This window comes from Molothrus aeneus, chromosome 6 (assembly GCF_037042795.1).
Source record: "Molothrus aeneus isolate 106 chromosome 6, BPBGC_Maene_1.0, whole genome shotgun sequence".
NCBI lineage: Eukaryota > Metazoa > Chordata > Aves > Passeriformes > Icteridae > Molothrus > Molothrus aeneus.
In genome coordinates, this window is record NC_089651.1 from 17,105,793 (window position 1) to 17,125,204 (window position 19,412).

At 39.2% G+C, this 19,412-nt stretch overlaps 1 protein-coding gene across 1 annotated transcript in view; it reads right to left on the reverse strand.

Annotated features, from left to right (window-relative positions):
- The window catches only part of LOC136557501 (mucin-5B), a 41,514-nt gene that overhangs the window by 13,023 nt on the left and 9,079 nt on the right, over window positions 1-19,412 (reverse strand). The window contains exons 9-29 of the mRNA XM_066551426.1: window positions 18,723-18,861; window positions 18,033-18,134; window positions 17,747-17,816; window positions 17,381-17,518; window positions 16,661-16,825; window positions 15,701-15,795; window positions 14,087-14,213; window positions 10,789-11,041; window positions 9,725-9,777; window positions 9,241-9,341; window positions 8,789-8,940; window positions 6,926-7,064; window positions 6,100-6,210; window positions 5,483-5,662; window positions 4,855-5,091; window positions 3,829-3,985; window positions 3,487-3,615; window positions 2,956-3,040; window positions 2,716-2,753; window positions 1,500-1,655; window positions 178-270 (exon numbers count right to left, since the gene is read on the reverse strand). Of these exons, the coding sequence (XP_066407523.1) occupies window positions 178-270; window positions 1,500-1,655; window positions 2,716-2,753; window positions 2,956-3,040; window positions 3,487-3,615; window positions 3,829-3,985; window positions 4,855-5,091; window positions 5,483-5,662; window positions 6,100-6,210; window positions 6,926-7,064; window positions 8,789-8,940; window positions 9,241-9,341; window positions 9,725-9,777; window positions 10,789-11,041; window positions 14,087-14,213; window positions 15,701-15,795; window positions 16,661-16,825; window positions 17,381-17,518; window positions 17,747-17,816; window positions 18,033-18,134; window positions 18,723-18,861 (2,720 nt within the window). The remainder of the gene's footprint in view (window positions 1-177; window positions 271-1,499; window positions 1,656-2,715; window positions 2,754-2,955; window positions 3,041-3,486; window positions 3,616-3,828; window positions 3,986-4,854; window positions 5,092-5,482; window positions 5,663-6,099; window positions 6,211-6,925; window positions 7,065-8,788; window positions 8,941-9,240; window positions 9,342-9,724; window positions 9,778-10,788; window positions 11,042-14,086; window positions 14,214-15,700; window positions 15,796-16,660; window positions 16,826-17,380; window positions 17,519-17,746; window positions 17,817-18,032; window positions 18,135-18,722; window positions 18,862-19,412) is intronic.

A 19,412-nucleotide genomic window follows, 5' to 3' on the forward strand; every position in this document is an offset into this window, starting at 1 on the left:
AGTTACTGGATATGGGAGAGTTGTAGTTCTGAAGGTGTTAGCTACAGTTCAAAGATGTAACAACTTCTGGTAATATCTAACTGTGACAGGCAGAATGAGCACTCGCTGAAGCACTTTTATCTATCAATACATCTTTCCATGTCAATGGTGCAGAAAATAAATTGCATGGTTTCTCACCCATTTGTATAAATTGTCCATTGTCATTGCAGAAGCAGGGAGTGGCTACCTCTGATGAGGGAGGTGCAGATGTTACATATTTCATATGTGGTTCTGCAGGAAATCAAATGAAATAGTATTTAAATCCTCCACTACTCTACTTTCAAGCCCTACAACATCTCTTACATTCTCTACAACTACAAAAAAAAATAAAATTAAAAAATCTTTTTTTATCCCCCCTACCTTCTGTCCACATGGAAACCATCTTCTGTATTTATAAACACTCCCTCTATTACACAGTAGGGTGCTCGAATACTACACACACACCCTGCCACATCGAGTTATTTTTTTTCCTATACAGAATACAATAAACACCTCTTCTTGTGTCATTTATTCATTTCAATTTAATGTTTCTAGCCCCGCAGTACTTCACCTGACTTTGGAGAGGTGATTTCCAGTGGCACTCCATTTGGATTTTTAGTGCTTTCTTTCAAAGAAACTGTTGGTTTAAATAGAAACAGATCATGTAGATATTTTACTATGCCACCTACATTCTGCTTTCAGTAATCCTGCCTTTACTAGGTACTACTCCACTGTACTTATTCAATTTTTTAACATTTTCAGTAAATACCAAAGACACGCGTTCACCATCAAGTATTTAGCTCTTCCACTCACATGGGAAGAGAAGCTAACATTTCATTTTCTTTGTTGCCCTTGTATAATTTGCTGCCAGGATAATATATATATATATTTAGCCACTTATTTTTATTTGTAAAAATCATGTGGCAAATTCCCCACTTTTCTTTATATCTTTTAAGAAAAAGAGATAAAAAATTTTCTGATTTTTCACATTCCATTCATGCTGGAAGATATCTTTTGAACAGGAGTTAACTGCCAGGAAGCTTTATTTTCATAAGAAAAGTGACCTGTATAAGACTCACTTATTCCAATGCAGAAAACAGTACAATAAAAACCAGAACGTGTTATGGGTGATAAGAAGGAGAAAAAAAGATTTAGAATTATGAAATATTGAGACTAATGACACCAGAGTGTCAAGTGTAATATGCTCAAGCTTATTGTAAAGGTTGTATGAAAAATTACTGAATCTTTCTATTCTCTCTTAACCTCACTGACAGTAAGGTCAGCAAGAATCTATAAGATTGCACTTTTGGTCCTCACCACAAGACCCACAAGCTCTGATCCCTCAGTTTTGAAACTTCAAAAGTCTTAAATTCTGTTGTTATCCTAGACATGCTGTAGGATTCTTTTTCCAGGATGGATAAATCTTATTACCATTGTGGACTTCCACAGAATCACCATCAAGTTCCTTATCAATCTAGTACCTTGTGCTGGTGTAGGTGGAGTTCTGCAGTTGGTAAGGGTTTTAATGATCTGTCCATTAGGTCCACAGACAGCTTCACCACACTTGGTCCCAGACATGTGGCTGTACACAGTTTCATTTAAGGTGTAGGTCTTCCCATTGTAGCAGCACAGGCAAACTGAGGCACCAAAAGAGAAAATGTCATGGCAACAGAGGACACTTGCAATATAAATACAAGTGAAAAGCAAACAAAACTCTGTATTTACCCTTCTGAAGGTCACAACATCAAACATAAATTACCTGGCTAAGAAACTTTCTTAGTTGCTATTTGAGAAGCTGCACTGTGAGTCTATCTCATTTGTTTAAAGTATGCTGGATTTTTCTGTTTGCTGGTGTTTCTTGGAGTCAGCTTGCATGGAGGAATTACTGGTTGGTAAAAACATGAGAACTGATACTGTCCTAACTTAGCATGGAGCACAGGAGAACTCTCTCTGGGCAGGGAATGTGACTGGGATTATTGCCTTTCTGAGTCACGAAACACTGGCTCTGGAGTCATTGCATGGCAATTTCCATCCACAAATGAGGAGCATGCAATGGTACACAATTCCATTTAAATATATGAGAAGTTCTCCAGATTTTGGAGACTGTACATGTAAGAACCAAAGGAAGTGTATCTATTACTGTAACAAAATCAGCTAAAATGTAAATGTGTTATCTACTGGGTCACCCTGTGTTTTGGGATGTGCTTTCTCCCAGATATGGGGATGAACTGATGCTGTACCTTAACCAAATGTGTCCTTTAGGCACACAAACACATATCTAATAAGCTATCTGTCTTAGTTTATTTTATTAAATGAATGGTCAGCACTTCTACAAGATTTGCCCTGTTCTAAAAGTACTTATTAAAAGAGGTACCATGAAGTGCCTGCTACAGGCTACTATCTATCTGTCTTCACCGACTACCAAGGAGGTGGAAAAGTGGAAAAGCGGTATTAACCTGTGTAAGATAATCCTACATATTACACCTGTCTCCTTCCTCCTCATGATTATCCTTTACACAGTTCTTGAGGTCACAGGCTGCATTTTGCCTATCAAAGTATATCTGTGCAGGTTTGCACCCACATAGTAAACTACCTGTCTGGCCTCCTATTACCAATATGTTTGGTAACATGTAATATGTGATGTTGGGTTGTTGCATTCCTGCCATTACTCAATGCATGGTGAGGGTGAAAAGTTACCTTTGGAGTCTTCAGCACATAGTTTCTCTTCAGGATTGCTGAAGAGAAAGAGTAAAAAAGAATTGTTTTATTGAAATTAATTTGTATATGGAATAACACTGTCTGTAACTGTACCTATTTTTACAAAAAAACGACTCCTGGATTTAATGGTAATTGCCACTGCCTATAAACATTAACAGAACATCTCCTAGTTTGTCCTTTTCAGTCCTATTCTACCTTTCTCACCATCAACTGACCTACCATGAAGTGCAGTTGAGGAGGGAGACACACTCTCTGCTCTCCTCATCAAAATACGGCTTGTCAGGACTACACTCTGGGTAACAGCCTGGAAAATTAAACAAAGTATTCTTAGCCTGAGTTACATGGGCACAGGAAAGCACATAAATACCTCTACCAAAGATAGATTTGATCCCCAAATGAATGTGATTCCAGTATGAATGTTCTTTTTACTACCAATTATTTTTCCAAGTCTTCTTTTTACCTCTCTCCCCAAAGTTTTAATTTACTACATTTGTCAACAGATAATTATTCTATACAAATTTATATTTAATGGTTTAAAATATATATTATATTTTATCTCTTCATATATTTAAAAGAAGCAGGCAAATGATGCTATGAATGGCACCATCACACAGGGAATTAGCAAGGCATGGTCAATGAACTTCTGGGACAGATGGGATAACCTTTCAGTCACCTTGATGCTTCAGACATTTAAAACCAGACTAGTAGCTGTGACTCCCATAAACTGCATTAAAGTCAAGGAAGAATTACCTTCTAAACTGTACAGCAAGTTCCCACATTTCCCTTGTGGGTTTCTGCAGGTCCTTAGACAAGGGGCTCCACAGGGCTTATAGAACCACTCATGTTTGTCAGGTGGATTGTAATAATCACAGAACACAGCTGGAATAGAAGAATAAAAAACATTTAGGTCTCAGATACTGGGCAGGGACTATTTTTTAAATCTTGTTGAAAAGATTTTAATTAAATAAACATGATAAAAAGAGCTTGTTCAGTCACACAGGCATAGCAATGTAGGTGTTCTGCTCTTCTGTATCCCGTGTGCCTGAGCACCAGGGGCACTGCTTTCTGTGTGCACTTCCCTGCAGTACTTACGGCAAATGGCAGGGGTTCTCCAGTTGATGCAGACACCAGCTCTGCTGCAGCTCCTCGAGTAAGCAGCAACTGAGGTACAAAAGCACTCACAGTCTCCCACACTGTCACAGCCACAGAAGTCAGACACACAAGATTCATAATATGGAATTGGGTTCACCTGTCAAAACACCAACAGAGCTGTCACCACAGCTGTGTCTGCTGGACTGTGTTTTCATGAGGGAAAGGGTTCTGAATTTCTGTCATGTACATGGTTTGTGACAGACTAAGATTTTCATGAAGGAGCCATGATATTTCACAACAGGTAGTTTTCTATTTTCACCTGCCTGGTAGAATTGGACTCTAAATCTTCCTATTCTCATATGTATAATGCTGCCACTTACACTTAAAATGCCTTTCCATCGTGATTTCTGCAGGACTGAACTACCTTGCTTTGGCTTAGCACAACTACACAGTGTGTACACTCTTCAACTGAGAGACAGTGATTGAGTATGAAAGAAAATCCCATTTCCTCTAAACTTCATATCTCTTGTTTTTTAACCATTGCCAACATAAACTAACAAAGGAAATTAAGCCAAGTTTGTTTTTAAAATTTTTTATTAAAGTGCACTGAAGCTTTGTATAGACATTCTAATTAAGAAGAGTAGCTTTGTTTCTGTTTAATTCAATTTGTGACTCAAATAAATCAAATAATTAGTCTCTTTAGATAACTTGAATGAACTTCCCAAGGATCACAACACAAACAGTCCTACACTAACTTATCTGTACATTTTACAGATACCTAACTTTCTGCTTCTGTATGGTGGCCAACTATTATCCTCTTTATCTTCAGTTGTTCAAAACAGGCACTGCTGCTTCCTCAATACTGTGCAACTGTTTTAATAGGCACAGCTGTGAAGTGAGGTTTTGAGAGAAGTAGCCAAGTACTACTGTGTCGTAGCTTCAATACTAAAAATATGCTGCAAATGTGCTGCAAAACAGCAACAAATATCTAGTGTGAAATCATTGAGGATGAGAGAACAGGATTACCTTGCTGTGACAGGCTTCAAAGATGTTACTCTTAATGATGCTGCAGTGCTTCTGTCCCAGGGCAGACTTGAAAGGCTGATCTGCACACAGGTCTGTCATGTTTATATTTGAGCAGGTGCTTGTTATTTTCCAGCTGTTTCCAAACTCCTGGATGCTCATCTCCATGGACTGCCCTCTGGTTGTGAAGTCATTCCTTGAGCGGCCATCAAAGTCCCCACAAAGACCACAGACTTTTCCCTGTGTAATGTGTGTAGGCACAGATAATGCTTTTTGTTATTTTGAGTGCAGCCCACTCTTTAACAGAAATAATTTATAGAGCCTGTAAAGGCAAAATAGGTGCAAATTTCTAAACAGAAAGCAAAAAATGGTCAGAAAAAGTTGAACTTCAAGTGACATAAACACTCCCAATGTGTTATCAATACTTCTAGCCCCAAATATTCTGGAGTGTTTTATACTGACTGAACAGTGCAATAAAACACAAGATGTGGCCTGCTTCCTGTTTCTTCTTGTCCACTAAACCAAACTTTTTCCAAGCCTTTTTTTCCAGGCTCTGGAAAAACTGAGGCTCCAGTTCTGGATGCATAACTCTGACTTTGAAATCATAACTCCCAGTCCACCCTCTACTTACCTGGAAAGAGGGTGCCACGTGAACAACAACAGTAGTCTTTTGGTCCCACATGAAGTTCATCCCTTGATTTGTTTCAATTACAATATAACCTCCTCTGAGGTCCACTTTGTAATTTTTCTCAGCTCCTGGATCAGTGGCTATCTCCTGAATTCTTCCTTCCAAAAGCCTTATTTCACTGTTCTACAAAGGAACAGATACATTGCATGGAAGGAAAAGCAATAGAAAACTTAGTGCAAAGCACTGGCACTCTGCCTCTCATTCTTTGTCTTATTTTTCTGTCATCTTCACACTCTGTCTTGGTAGATAGGTGAGCCACAGCCACAGATACACAGAACCTACTGTCACAAATGCAAACACACACACACACACACACACACACAAATGCACATTTGTAGTGTTGTTGACTCCTTGCATCTTTCCCCTCATCCACAGAAGTGTTCAATCCCTGTTAACATCAAATACCTAAGGCTTTCCCAACTTCCCCGCCTTAGCTTGCTGGCTGTTTGACTTCCATAGGTACTTCTAGCAGCAACTGAGATGGAATAAAAGAGAATGATACAGTAATTACTACAAAATCAAGACTACAGCTCCTTGGTTATGAGTAGTTCTAGACAAACCTCAAAAATCAGTGTGATCTTTAGGGAACAGATGGAGCGTGACTTCCCACAGGCGTTGTTCTGAATCACAATCCGGAAGGTGCCAGCATCCATGTTATTAGGGCAAAAATCCTCAGAAAAACAGATAACATTCTATTAGATCTTGTCAGGCAACTAGACCAGTCATAAGCATTTTTAGGAGCTCTAAATGAATGACACTCTGATCTGACTTGTTTATTCACTAAAACTGTAGAATTTTGGAAGTATTTGGTGGAAAATGACCTGGTGGCAGATGCATATTTGACCAGGATTTTTAAAAAGAAAAACTAAGGAGAGAAATGAACTTATCATAGCAACAGTCCAAAAAGGTAAAAATGTATTTTCTTAAAATTAGAAAAACAAACTGTAATTTGGGGATGACAAAATGTCTCACTGAGTGCTGTTTCTTTACATGCAATTATTATATATTAGGCTCACATGTTACCCTCTGTGTGCTTCCATCACAACAAAAATAATGTCAGTCTTGGATGACTCATGGAAACACTTTTCGACACCACATTTTCCTTTCCCTTGAAAATGCTGGAATGCCTTCAGGAAAGGGCAATCCAACCAAGGAGTTAATCATTTGGGATCACACAGTGCCCTCTTGTGTCACTTCTGAGAGTCAATTTGCTTTGTTTTATTTGGAAAATCTCACTCTATCAGCTCTAGGTGCAAGAGGAGGGGAGTAGGCTCTGCTCATTAGTTTGGCTATTTTGTATGGGAATGCCTTTTAATTACCCAGACTGAAGCCTACACTGTGGGGTGTAAAAAGCATATGGATGGGAAATTGAAAATAAATTGATACCTGAGCTAGGATATAGTCACAGTCTCCCAGGAAATCAAACTTCTCCCCATCAAAGCTCATGTAATGCCCATTTCCATACACAGTGCAGGTTCCCTTGCAGGGATTGTCCGTGCAGTTCCATTGCCTTTTGTTGCAGGTGCTGGGAACCAAAATGCAAAGAATAACAATGTTTGCATGAAACATGGGCTTTCCTTAACCTCAAACAGGGGCAGAATAATTAAAAGGTTTGTTGTTTACAGTGCCCTCTCAACTGTTCTAAGATCATGCTATGAGATGCCATATCAATCAGAAAGTTCACATTTGCTACCCAGAAACATTTATTCTATTATTTCCTTCAAATATATTTTAAATAATTGAGTCCTGGCAGCAGATGGTGGGGGTTTAGAAGAAAAATTCAAGGTGAAGAACTGAATTTTTCAACCATTTCTGAATTTCAATCTGTGAGGGATCATGTTGCAGTTCCGTGACAATGGTGTGAACAAATATTATCTCTGTCTTTCCTTGGGTCTGGCTGAGATGGAGAGAATTTTTTTTCCCTCAGCAGCCCTTACAGAGCTGTGCTTTGCATTGTCAGCTACAAAGGTGTTGGTAACACCTCAGTGTATTGGCTAGTGCTGAGCAGCACTCCCACAGCATCAGTACTGTGCATTCTCCCCCTCAGCAGTAGGCTGGGGCATGGATAAGGTTTTGGGAGGGGACAGAGACAGGACAGCTGTCCCAAGCTGGCCAAATGGATATTCCAAACTGTGTGATGTCTGTTCAGCAATAAAAGCTAAGAGAATTGGGGCAGGAACAGAGTGTTGTGTGTTACGGGGTTTTTTTCTGAAGCCCTACTCCTTTGAAAGTGGGCTGGACATCACCTGCTGGTGGGAACTAGGGGATAAATATTTTGGTTGCATTTTCTTTTCCACACAGCCTTTGCTTTTGCTTTATTTTGACCCATGACCAACTTATTTTCTCCCCAACCCTGTCCTCTGAGGAGGGTAGTGATTGAGCAGCTAGGTGGCCACCTAATGTCCAGCCAAAATCAACCTACCACACCTTGAGACCTTGACAAACCTCACTTCTAGTTCAGGAGGACTGTAGACAGAAAATTTAGCTGTTAATAGCCATGATGCAGAGACTGCATTTTCTTTCCCATGTGTGTCCTCTTCTCATAAGAAAACTAAGCCCTCACTGCAATAAAACTTCTTAATGACTCTGTGATAGCAACAAGAGCTTATCAGGTTTTAATTTCACAAGTCAAACTTGACTGCCTGTACCAATGGTGATCAGACCAAAGTGTTTCTAGCTCTCATTTTCTGCCCATCCATTTGGCAGAACTATACAGTCTCATCCTTGCTAAATAATGGATAAGGATTGAAAGCATTTTACCCACCATGATCAGTAACAACAGTGAAATCTATGGCACCAGAAATTGGAGCAACTAGAGTATTAGTTTATCTTGAGAACTATGGATCTGGAAGCACTGCAAGTCTCAAGGGAGGACCATTGCAATTCTTCTTTGACTAAGTTCAATCATTTTCTAAGGTTCAGCTGTGCCCAGCACACACAAACTCAATTCCCCCTTATTGAATGAGCAACCACACACCAGCCAGAGTAAGGTTGATGTTTCTGAAGCTGGTGGGGAAACAGAAAAGGATGAAAATTGTTTAACAGAAGATATTGGTGCTGGTTCTCTCCAAGTGCAGGCTCAGTATTGCATGATGCAGAGAAATACTTCCCCTTTTATTTTTACTAGCAGCCCAATGGCTCTCATGATGAAGAGGAAGGCTTCAAAGCACACCCTGTCCCATGGGTGCACTATGGTCTGGCAGTTCTGACAAACTTTGCTATAAAACAAGACTCCCTGGGATAACGTACCATGTGTTGCAGTCCACTTTGATTGTTTCCCCAGGTTTATAGAAGTGTCCTCCATGAACACATGGGCACTGATCTTTGGGAATACATCCTCCACTGCCATCCAATACCAGTCCATCAGGACACATGCAGCCAGAAACACATTCCGTGACATACTGCACATTAGAAGATATAGAAGAAGACACTTGTTAGTGCACAGAAAGAACAGGGAACCAGCAGAGATGTGCTAGCTCTGGATGCCAAAGTTTTGGCTTTTTAAAAAAACTCCTTAATTGCAAGCTAGTGGAAATCATGTTACAAACATCACAGGTAGGTTGTTAGCTACAGCTGCTGTGTTATCAGTGAAGCAGTTGGTGTGTGCCCAGCATGGCATGTTCCCATTGGTGCTTGATAAGGACAATCCTACATGCACAGCCCTGCTGTGCTGTGCCCATGCTGGGAGGTGAGCTCCTTACACAGTGCATGTCCTGCGTCTTGCAGCTTTTCTGACACTCTGATCCAGTCGCTCCAGGGCCTGCAGAGCTGCAGTTGAAGTAGTACATGGGAGCTGGGCAATCTGCAGTAGGAAAAAACATTTCAGGAAATAATTTAGAGAGAGCAATAAGGATGCCATCAGCAATTGCAAAACCAGCCAGAGGATTTCAGAGGGCAGTAGGTGCCTATCATTTAAAGTTTCTAATAGTTTTGCTTCTGCCCAATAACAGTGAAGGGAGAAGAAGGCAGATAATTTCTAAGCTTTGGGAAATATCCTCATCGTATAAAGAGTCTAGTAAGTCTGGTGACATTTTACAAAGACAAATGTTATCAATAACTAACACCTTTCAGGGAGAATGGAAAAATGTGCAGAATACTAAAATGTTACAGAAAGTGAGAGATAACACAGAAAAACATTCTAAATACTGGCTGACACCATGCTGACATTATTTAACAAAATCTCACCTTTCACCAAGACAGTTTCTCCAATGCAGTCTAATCTTCCTTGAATGCATTTGCTAAAGAGATTCCATAAAACAAAACACATCAGCTCTTTGCACTTTTCTCCCTCACCAGGGAGAAAGGCGCTGCAAAGCTTCACTTGTCACATGAATAACAAATTCCTATCAAAATGAATATTTGTTACAGCTATCAGTTTCAAAGACATGCATTACCATCCCCAGAAGGAAGATTAAAAGACCCAGCTCTTAAAATACTCTTCCTTCATCTGGCACTGGTTTATTGTGTGTTTTCCCTAAATCAAGTTTTTGCTAAGCATCCATTTTCCACTCCATGAGATAAGACTAATACTTTCTTAAGTAAGAGATCTCTTAAATTACTAAATGAATATGTGATTACAAAATAGTCTAGAGTCCTCAGTTGGAAGACAGCTAGAGAGAGAACATGTAAACATCTAAAGATAATAAAGAAGCCTTCCCCTGGTGGTTGTTTCCATTGATGCCCTAAGGTAGTTGAAAATGAGAATAATGACAATTGTTTTTCAATGCAGATACAAATTAATTACGCTATTTTTATTATTTCCCCCCCCAGTTTTTCTCTCTTAAAAAAAAAAAAACCAAAAAAAAAACCAAAACCAGTTCAAAAACTGATAATTGGGTCTTTTTTTCATGGACCATTTCTATTTTTTAAATAGTCTGCAGGATGGTGTGGTGGTTTTCATTTTGCTTTTTCATTTCAAAGCCTGAAACTCCTCCAAGCCTTCTGTCTTCTAGAAAACTTGCTCCCACTGTTTGTGGATATTTTTTACACAACAATGAACTCTGCAAGAGATAGATTACAAATATTGTTCTACTAAACATATTTTCAGGTTCTTGTTTGCTAGCATGAATATGGGATTTTAACATTTGCTGTGGCTGCACTTCCTGCCAGGGGAAGATACAATCTAGGAAAAATTTGCCATTATTCCTAACTGTAAAATGATGCCATTCATGGATTGGAGCAGAGACTTCCCCCATGAGCCCTGATGTCCCCAGGCACAGAGCAGCCTTTGCATCATCAGAGCAACTCACCACATGAGTTTATCCTCTTGGAAGGAGTTGCCAGGCTGAACAATCTTGCCTTTATAGTAGCAGGGGCAGTCATCTGGAGCCACACATTCCTCCTCATCGTTAAGGTAGGTGCCTTCAGGGCAAGCACAGCCCTCCATGGGCGCGATGCGGACCTTGCACAGCAGGTCAGGCTCATCCAGCGAGCGGCAAGACTGGTTACAGTACTTCACACTATAGTTATAAACCATAGTCTCAGGACACTCCTCAGAGGGATCTTTGCAAGAGAAATAAAAGGGATGTATGGCCTTCTTTGTGCAATCATCTCTCATGACTTCAGCATGCCTTTCTGCACACTGGTAGCCATAAACATGCTTTTATCAAACCACCAGACCTTGTCTCCCAGGATTCTGGGAGAATCTACTTGCATAGCCTAAACTATATAACAATGAACACTGAAATACTCAGCAGGGTGTATATTTTTGTGATTTCCACAATTTACATTTCTATCTTATGCCAAAACCTGAAACCAGTAACTTCTGACTTGTTAACATTTTATTTTCTGACTTTTACTAATGATTTCTTTGGCTGGGGATAACTTAAGAAATGACCCTATTTTGTAAGAGAGAAATTTTGACATTAAATGGTAGTGACAAGGAACTCTGCCAATCGATTGATGCTACCAAGAAAACGGTGTTTCAGTTCTCACAGATGTCTTGAGGAAAACTCTTACTGTCATCCTCTGGGGAAATGAGAAACAAGAGTTTCTAAGATTTCTGGGTGAACCCAACAGATAAATACCAAAATCTAAAGAGTTCAACTAACCCTGTAAGACAGTAAAAAGCTGGTTAATTTTCACAGGCTGACAGTATACACCACCATCAAAGGTCTGCCATAGAATCTGCAGTACTGACCCATAGGGATGACATTAAATTTTGTCAGGAAACATCACCCACACTAAGGCTGCAAGAAAGTCTGGCATCCAGATATCTTTGAAATTCAGTGAGAACTGGAGATCTAGTCATCTTGGGCCTCTTTCTAATTCTGCAGGTTTAACCCTGCAGCTGTTTTTCAGATACACACAGATGCACTAGAAGGTACAGGGGTCTTGATCATGGGTACCCGTGCTAATCAGCTTTGCAACAATGCTTAGAAAGAATTTATCAGCAATAGGTTCCATGCTTAAATAAAGCTCTGTATGTTTTTCCAGTCCATGACCATGGCACACTTTTTTAGATTAGTTAGTGTGCTAGGCTTGTGTACACATTCAAGACCAGCACCCTACCACCATCAACTATTTGGTTTTCTGGTCCTAGCTGGAGCAAACACAATATCCCATGTGTAAGTCAGGCAAGGCATATTCTCCTACTTTTTATTCTTTGAAGATACAGCAAGTAGTATTTTTAAGTCAAAATATGTCAAATAAAAAAGATATTAATAAAGACGTTGAATATGAATTTATATCTGTCTCAATTGTTAGCTATTAATACAATAAAATAGCGTGCTTACTTTCTCCCTTAGAATTTTCATAGAGGAATAAGATCACTTTAGATAGAGTGAGACTGGTAAGAGAAAGGTTATTTGATTGTAGTGCTCATGGTCACAGGAGTGACATGCATCGAAGATGACAAATCACAACTGGAGGCATGAGTGCAGAGAACATGAGCATACCAAAGATACCTTCAAGCTAGCTTGCACAGGGAGCACTAGAAAAGCAGTGCCAAGACTGCTCACCCCAGTGATCTGCTGGGCAACCAGCAACTCCAGTAATGGCTCATGCTTCTGCTAGAGAGTGTAGCAGGCATGCACAGGGTTTAACTAGCAGGAGTTGCTTGTTTCACACACTCTGCTGACTGCAGTGCAGACATTTGCTTGGGATACAACCTGCCTTGGATGCTGCCTGCAGCTTGGCAGAGTGGATGCAGCTTCAGGAGCTGGAACAGTTTTTCCAACCCCCACAATGGGACAGAACACAGAGTGAAGGTGGTGGCTCATTTAGTCTTTCATGCATGAACAGTGAGTCATAAACAACCATACTCTTATCACAGCCATGTTCCCAAAAGATTATTTCTTCTTAAACAAGGCCTAAAATGATTGTTCTGATTAAAACATGAGCATTTTTTCTCAAGGTTAGTGCACTGCTTGAGGTAATATTACCTACTGTGCCTTAAGAACACAGATTTTAGCCAAACCCATGCTGCAAACCAGTCTTGATTTGCCATTAAAAATGTCAGTAATTCTATGTTGGGAACAAAGCTTTCGATAAACAGTGTCTATGTCTAGTGCATAACTCTGCAGGATTCTAGAACAATTTACTGTGGACTTCACTTTGTTCCTTTGAATTATTTCAGCACAGGTTTGTGAAATTGTTCTTATCACAGTCTTAAATGCCTCTGGCAATGCGTCACACCAGTCACATTGTTTGCCTCTGTTAAGTATCCCAGCTGGCTCCTAAGTCAGGCAATTAAATAGATCATGGCTGCATCAAGCTCCAAAAACATAATCATTGTTATGTTGTCTATTCAGATGTGCAATTAGTCAAGAAACCCATACATCTATTTTCATGTCGACAGAGGCAAATCTCACTTGAACTGTCTGACCGTCAATAACAACCTGGGAATATTGAAGCAAAATTCAGAATCCAAGGTAGTGACTTTTATTTTCAGATTTGATGCCATCTTGTAATAAATTCTGGCAGTGCCAAAGGAAGATACATACATACATGGACTCTGAACTCAGGATTTGGTGACCATGTGTATGTCCAAGAAACTTTTGTTCATTTTTTAGGTAATTCTGAGCTGAAAATGCCTTTAAAGATTTTCACATTCTCAAATATCACCAATATATATTTATTTAAAAAAGCATTACTATTTTACTGTAATGTGGAAAAATGTGGTTAATGAGTAATGTCATTTGTATTGTCTGGGACAAGAGGACTGAATGTTAAGCAAAAAAGGTATTGGAATTAAAATACATGGGGAAGCCCATGTCTTCAAAAGTAACTTAATTGCTAACTAAACCTAAATTAAACTAACCCTGTTTCTGTTTTGATTTGAGTAATATGCCTTATACTATTTTGCTTATCTGAGTACTGAATTCACCTAAGACTTTACAAAAGGAACGTGCATTGTAAGAGCATGAAGCAGTCACAAACTTTTTTTATAGATTTTATAGAATAAATGCTTATTCTGTTTTTCAAAGAATCTCTAACTTGATGACTAAAGACAAATCTCTAACTTGATTACTAAAGACAAAAGACACTGACTGCCACAAATGGGGCTGTTCCCCCATATCCCTGCCCAAGGAATTTCAGTTCACATACCACAGACGCCCTGCCTCCAGCCCTGCAGGGACACGCCTGCTGAAGCACAGTCTCTGGAGTAAGTAGAGAGCACACTGCACAGTGCAACTTCACTCTTCTCAGCATTACAGGTGTCATAGATGCATCTCTAAAGGACAGAAAAGGACAATAATGGGTATTATTATGTCTAGCTCATAGAAGAAACAGCAAAACATGTAGTAATTAAAAAAGCAGTCAACCAATATATTTTTTAAAAAGTATTATTACTAATGAAACTTAATATCTTTAAGAGAAAATGTACACTAATGAAATACTATACAAACCTGAGAAATAGCAAATCAGTTACAGAAATTGCAATGACATTATGTCTAACTCTCATTAACAGATGAATATTAAAAAAGTTAGAGGCACCCAGAGTTCCTTAAAACACTAAGAAATGTCTTTACTAGCCTCCTATGAGGATGTACAATCTAGGACCTGTCAAAATATATCATCTGAAAATATTGCACAGTGATGACTGGCACTTTGTGTACCTATTTGGTAAGCAACTGAGATGCACCCAATGACATGACAGGAGCATGACAGAAGATGGTTTATAGAGAGTCAGTCATATGTAATGACATTTTAAGAACTTGTAAGTTACATAAGTATAGCTGGAATTTAAATTTAACAGTGTGGGCTGTACAACAGAATACAAATACAGCTAGTCACTCTAGAGCAGTAGGATCATACTGGATAGACAGTGACTTATCCTGCCATTACTGATGTTGTGGAAAAGCTTTCATGAATCATGGTTTAAAATCTGATTATATCAGTAGGAGTAACAGACATATCTGTAAGAAAATGGTTATTACTTGTTAACCGAAAATTGCAAAATCCTATTTTATTTATAGTTTACATTAATTCTGAAGTATATATTTTTTCTTCTGGGACAGGTAAAACATAAGCCATATTTGTAAACGTACTTGAAGACATATTACATTGTAGGCAAAATTTCAGGCTCAGGTATTTTCTCAGTAAGTTGTTTTACACACACAAACACACACACGCACCCTGCATGAACTTTCTGTGGTTTTGCAGGAACTTTACCATCCACATAAATGTGGCAACTCTATAGCTCAGACAGCTTTCTCAGCAGCATTATAGAGCTTTACACCAAAAGAACATATAGGCAGCTTCATGCATTCAAAACACAAGGAGACTAAGAAGATTCAAAGATATTAAAAGAGATAAACAATGTAAATTCGTATTCTCTCCCTTGATGTGAATTTTGAACCAAGTCAGAGGAAATCCATGGGGCTGGTAAAACTCTCAATTCAATTCCACTCAGAAACACTGATTCTGCTAGTTGAAGAGTGAACTCTTTGAAACTTTGAAATATTGAACTGATTTTTTTCATTTTGTTTCTGGATCACGCAACGGAAGCCAGTCATGCCTATTGAGTATTTATGGGGCTGTAGCCAAAAAGGCCCATCTTGCACAAACTCTTATTTTATAATTTTTCTAATTAGCACCAGTGTACTTCTTTGTGACCAGTCACTACTGTAACCAATTTCACTCCCGTAGGCCAGACAACCTGCATGTGGGATCAGTCTCTGGACTAGATTAAACCACCCATTTGGAGCAGTACCTTACCTTGATGTACACAGAAGGGTCTACAACAGAATGGCAGGCAGCAAACACACTGCTTGTATTGGACAGAAGAGCACACCAGTGCTGGGCAAATTTTTCTGAAGCAGGAAAAAATATCATTGTCCATAGTCACTTCACTGACCACATTACTGTCTGACTCAATATTCTTATCAGGTATCACATTGAACTAGAATGTCCTGAAGTATTTAGATAACGCTAGATGGAAATACAGGTCATTAACTTATCAAAGGGATAAGCATATTTGGATGGATGATCAACCATTTTCCTAAAAGAGAGGTTTCACCTTCTAAGTATTAACATTATTACTGCAGCTGGATTTGCAGAACATGTACAGAACCTCCCCATTTTCACTGTTTTTCATCAAACTTTCTTAATTCTTTACAGCCAGATAATTCCTTATAGTCAAGTAATAATATCAAGCATGCAATAATCAGTGAGTTGTGTGGCTGTGAGCTGCAGCTTTAATTATATGTGGCAGTACTTAGGAGAGGTCAGTCCAAATAATACATATATCCAAATCCAGTCAGAGTGAAAAATCAGACAGGACACCTAGCACAGTGCAATGCTTGCTTAACTCTGCACTGTTGATAACTTCCTTCTCTGGACTTCAGCACAGCTGTAACAACCTAGACTGGATGAAAAACTTGCCCAAATATTGGCAACCAGTGGTGCTCTGCCTTAAGCCTAAATTACTGTCATTTATACTGTGTGTGCTTTTCAAGTCATCAGTGTATGTGTTGGCTCTTTCACCAGTAGTGCTGTCTTTTTGTTTTGAAAGCAAAGCTATCCTCTTAAAGACCTTCAAAACACAATATTTTTTTCTCTAGTAATAACCTTAAAGGTAGAGGGTTTTGATGTTTATGAGATTTCTAAAGCTTTTTTGATTATCCATCATGTGAAAATTATTTCGCACTGATAAGACAGGGATGAAAAGCCTGGTACCCTTATCCACGCTGTTTGAACAAGGATCTTCAAAGCTGTCCTCAACATCAAAACAGCTGGCTCTAGTTTTCCATGAGTTACCAAATGCAGAAGCTGAATCTTCCACAGCTCCAGTGACTGTTCTGAAGTCATCAGTTTGGATGTTATTGAAATTGCCACAAAGACCTTGCGTGGTAGGCAAAAAAAAGGCAAAAGAAAAGAAGAAATCACTAGATGCATGAAAAAGGAATGGCTTCTAGATGAACACTCTTAGCTCTGTAATGGACCTCGCCTGAGACAAATCCATTTTCCCTCAGAGACTTCCTGATGTTCCCACAAATCTGATAGGACCCTGTGTTTAGATTATATTTATTATTTTTCTCCATTACAGTAGCACTTAGTGATAGCACAAGGATTGGAACTGCTTAAATGTGCTTCAGTAAACACTGGCAGACAGAGAGTATCATCCCCAAAGGCTTATAAATAAAGGAAATGGCAAAAGAAAAACAAAATGGGTCAGAGAGACAGGATGTAATCCCATTACACAGACTGGAAACAGAAAATCAAAAATCTTAAATGGTGTAAACAGGAGATTAGTGGCAAAACCAAGAACATAGTCTGCACTTCACAAGTCTCTGATGAAGGCCTGCTTAAACAGATGGAGTCTAAAAGATTAGCACACACTAAACATCACAGAGATTTTCTCCAGCACATTGAAGGGTTTAGCCTTATGTGTCCTACCAGATGTGCGATTCTGAAAGGAATGATTGACTGTTATGGAGAGCTGCATTACAGGTTTCATTTGCACTCTGATCTGCACTCCAGCTGAGCTCAAGATTTTGATGAAAAATGTAGATTGTCTGAAGATGGTGATGCCATCTAAAGAAGAAAGAGAAAAAGAAAAACATGTTGTATGAACTTGCAAATCTTTACAAAGCTGAGCAAACAGGAACTTCCATTTGCCAGTGCATGCAGTAACACAGAGGTTCCCAGGGAATCCCAGACCTAGTATCCACCTAACAGTGAGTAGGATCATGTTCTTTTCAGAGAAAGGAGCAGGAATCCTTCTCAAAAGATGTAGGCTATTCTGTGAAGAAGGGGATTTACCTTTTCTTACAGGCAGCTTCACAATGAAATTGTTCATGTAGATATTTCCACAGGAACATATTTTTATAGTCTGCAGGGAAAAGGAAAAAAGCCCACAGTAGTGAATGCATATGATATAAGACAGACAAGAGCAACCTGACAAGCTTCAGTAAGCATTGAGAAGTAGTGTCTTCAAAACCTCATCACCTCTGGGGTCAGTGTAAATGAGTGTCCAGACACCATACAGACAATGTAAGGAAAATAGAAGTGATCTCCTATGTATTGCTAATTAAAGACAGTTACTCACAGTTCTTCCTAGTGTGACCAATACATTCTTTAAGCAAGTCATTGTCCTTGAAGTCCCACACTGAATGATCTCCCCAATAACCACAACTGTGTCATCAGTGTTCTGAGAAGAAATGAGAAGACATATGTGCAGACATTGTTAGCATGTTACAAGCTGGGAGTTTGAAGAGGAAAACGTGTCACTGAAAGGCTAAGAAGGAGTAATGAAAGAACTGGGGTATTTGATATATAACTGCAAACTATTTATTGCCAAAGTCAATAATTTCACTAACTTTCCTTTGCACTCTTTTTCCTTGCTATCAGCTTGTGGGGATCTCATTTGCAGACATTCACAGATAATTCAATCTTTTTGAAGAAATTTTGGCCCATCCACTTCCTTCTGACAGTCACACATGAAGAAAGCTTCAAAAGAAATGCTTGAATCAACACTAATACATCCATGAAGAAAATTATTTAATTTTAAAAAAAGTACAAGTATGTTGAAGCTGCAAAGCTTTGAAGCTAAGCATCAGCAACTGACTTGCAATCCATTGCAAATTCAAAAATTTATCGGGTTTAAGACTGAGCATGTGTTGAAGTGCTTTGCTGGATTGGTTCCATTTAATTAAATTAAGTCATGTAAAGCTCCAGCACAGTTTAAAGCCTCGTGCTACTCAGGAGATTTAGGAATGAAAAGAGAAATTGCTCATACCTTAGCTAAGACATAATGACAGTTGCCATGAAAATTGAACCTCTTATTATCGAATGTTGTTATATGGAATCCTCCATCTATGTGGCAACTTCCAGAGCAGGGCAGAGAGATACAGCTCCAGTGGCCTCCTTTGCAAGTACTGTGCAAAACCCAAAAAGCAGCCATTAGAATAAACACAGCTTCAAGGGAGCAAAAGTGACCCACCATTTCAATCTGCACAGATGTGGCCTCTTTGTGTTTTAAGGTCATTATCTTGGCTTCTTATTCAAACCCTGTGGGTGGAAGCCTGTATATTAGGCCCTTAAAGTGTGCGGGTTGAATTCCTATCAGTGAGAGAGTTAACTGCGCTGGGCTTTGGGCTGGCTCCCTCAGAGACACACTGAGATGGGAAAGCAAGAGATGGTTTTCTGGGCCAAAATTGTTTATTTGACTTTTTAAAGAAAGAAAGAACTCCTTCAAGCAGGATTTTGCAACATCTTGTGCTGCTGATGCAACTGTTCCACAATTCACTGATGGGATGTTTCAGCAGCTAATTGTGGAGGGCCTCAGATAATGAGCAATTCTCACACCAGTGCACACAAGAAGAAAAGAGTCCAGCCAAATAGGCTTGGTCCTTGAGGGGACTAAATGAGGATGTGGCAAGATGGAAGCCACACAAAGCCCATGAAGTTCAATTACTCAAAATTTCTG